At 32.1% G+C, this 1,894-nt stretch overlaps 1 protein-coding gene across 1 annotated transcript; it reads left to right on the forward strand.

The window, feature by feature from the left end:
* The first annotated feature begins 1,399 nt into the window (after positions 1–1,399).
* Positions 1,400–1,894, forward strand: LOC148575648 (uncharacterized). Its single transcript, XM_088502469.1, has one exon. The coding sequence runs from the start codon at positions 1,400–1,402 to the stop codon at positions 1,892–1,894; it is 495 nt and encodes a 164-aa protein (XP_088358595.1).

Raw genomic sequence — 1,894 nt, forward strand, 5'->3', positions numbered from 1 at the left:
CATTTTAGCTGGATCAGTGTATATCGCAACTCTTAATTTTTATATTTCATATATTTTTTATTTATTTTAGTTAAGAGGTTCATTTTTATTATTATCTTAAATTCTATCTAGATATCTTAGATTCGCATTTAACTTATCTAAAGTCTTTTAAGGATCTTAGAATAATTATATAAAGTATCTCAAAAGGTGTTTATAAAAATATTTAAGCTTGTTATTTAAAATAATTTTTTCTAAAATAACAATATTTTATTCTGTCAACAAAAAAAAAATTCTTCAACCTCACAAATTAGTTTAAATCAAGTAGCAAGAACGACTCTTGAATTATGTGTTAACAAATAGTTCAACTCCTCAAACCAAATTTCTAATACAGACATACAAAGTGGAAATTTCACTTAAAAACAAGTCTTAATTACATCCAAAATGTCTATTTATCGTAAATTTATTAATTTAATAGTAGAAATACTCAATTCAAATACAAAGAGAAGATATCAAAAAATACAACACTAATCCTCTCTAATAAAAAAAAGTGACTAATGACTTGGAATACAAAATAAATGTAGAGATACAAGTACAACATATAAAAAAAAATTTACAATTTTTTTTTTCTAACACGGACTATATTATTTAACTTCTATTGTATAAAACTAGACTAACCAAATCACTTGTTGTTACTAATTCCTAGATAGTAAAATTATATTGCAAATACAGCAATTTGTGGTGTTATCAACTTATATATAGTTTATGAGTTGTAAGTTAACACTCTCAAAATTAAAAACTTTGATCAAATAACTTTTTTTTGACCTTTAAATATGTGTAACTTGAATAGGCATCTTGGTAGCTAAAACCCATTCTACATTTGTAAATAGAAATTAGGAATGCCAGCTGGCATAGTTAATCAGTTAGAGATTATAGCTAATTAGTTAAGTTAATGATTCTTTTATTTTTTTTCCTTTTAACTTGTATATAAACAGCATGTTTGAATAAGGGAAATTCCCAATTGAGTATTTTCACATCAACACCACTCTGAGTTCAATTCCTGTTTCTTTCTCTCACTCTTTCTCATCACATACTCTCACATCTTGCTTCACCATGGATGAAGCTTGATTTCTCTTCTCCAATCTCATTGCCCTCTGTTCTTGGACTTGCACGATAGAGTTTGATGAGAGCATGACCCTCTCTTTGACGCGTTTCCACATGGTGCGGTGAGCGTGGAAGGGAGGTAACCGCTCCGATCAACGAGACTAAGAATAGAAGATCTGAATCTGGCAACCAAACAGATTCTTGAATTCGCCAATTGTGTTCTTGAATTTCATTTCCTTTCATTTTCCCCCTGGTAACCGCTCCGATTTCTTTCGTCTCGAAAGATCCCCTTCTCATTTTCTTCAATCCCTAAATTGCAATGGATAACACTCAACCGTTGAATCCCAATGTGATGGATGCTCAATCAATTGCGAATTTCTTGAAACAAATGTCAGCAATTCAAGCTCAGATGGCGAGAAATTCAGTCAATTCATGGCAAGATCCGGCAAGCCCTTACTTTCTCCATCCGAGCGAAAGTCTTGGTAATCCTCTAATTCCAGTTATTTTAACTGCAAGCAATTACAGTGCTTGGAGCAGAGCCATGTTGTTGGCCTTGAAGTCGAAGAATAAGCTCAAGTTCATTGATGGATCAATCACAAGGCCGAATGAAAACGATGCGCTTTTTGAAGCTTGGGAGAAATGCAACACTTACTTAGTGTCATGGATAACACTATCATTGAGTCCTGAAATTTCAACAAGCGTGATTTGGAATAATAACGCCTCAGATATTTGGAAGGAACTGAGAAATAGATATTATCATGGTGATAAGTTTCGGGTGGCAGAATTGCAGGAAGAACTATTTCAATTGAAATAG

Source organism: Arachis ipaensis, chromosome B1 (assembly GCF_059453495.1).
Source record: "Arachis ipaensis isolate K30076 ecotype BB chromosome B1, ASM5945349v1, whole genome shotgun sequence".
NCBI lineage: Eukaryota > Viridiplantae > Streptophyta > Magnoliopsida > Fabales > Fabaceae > Arachis > Arachis ipaensis.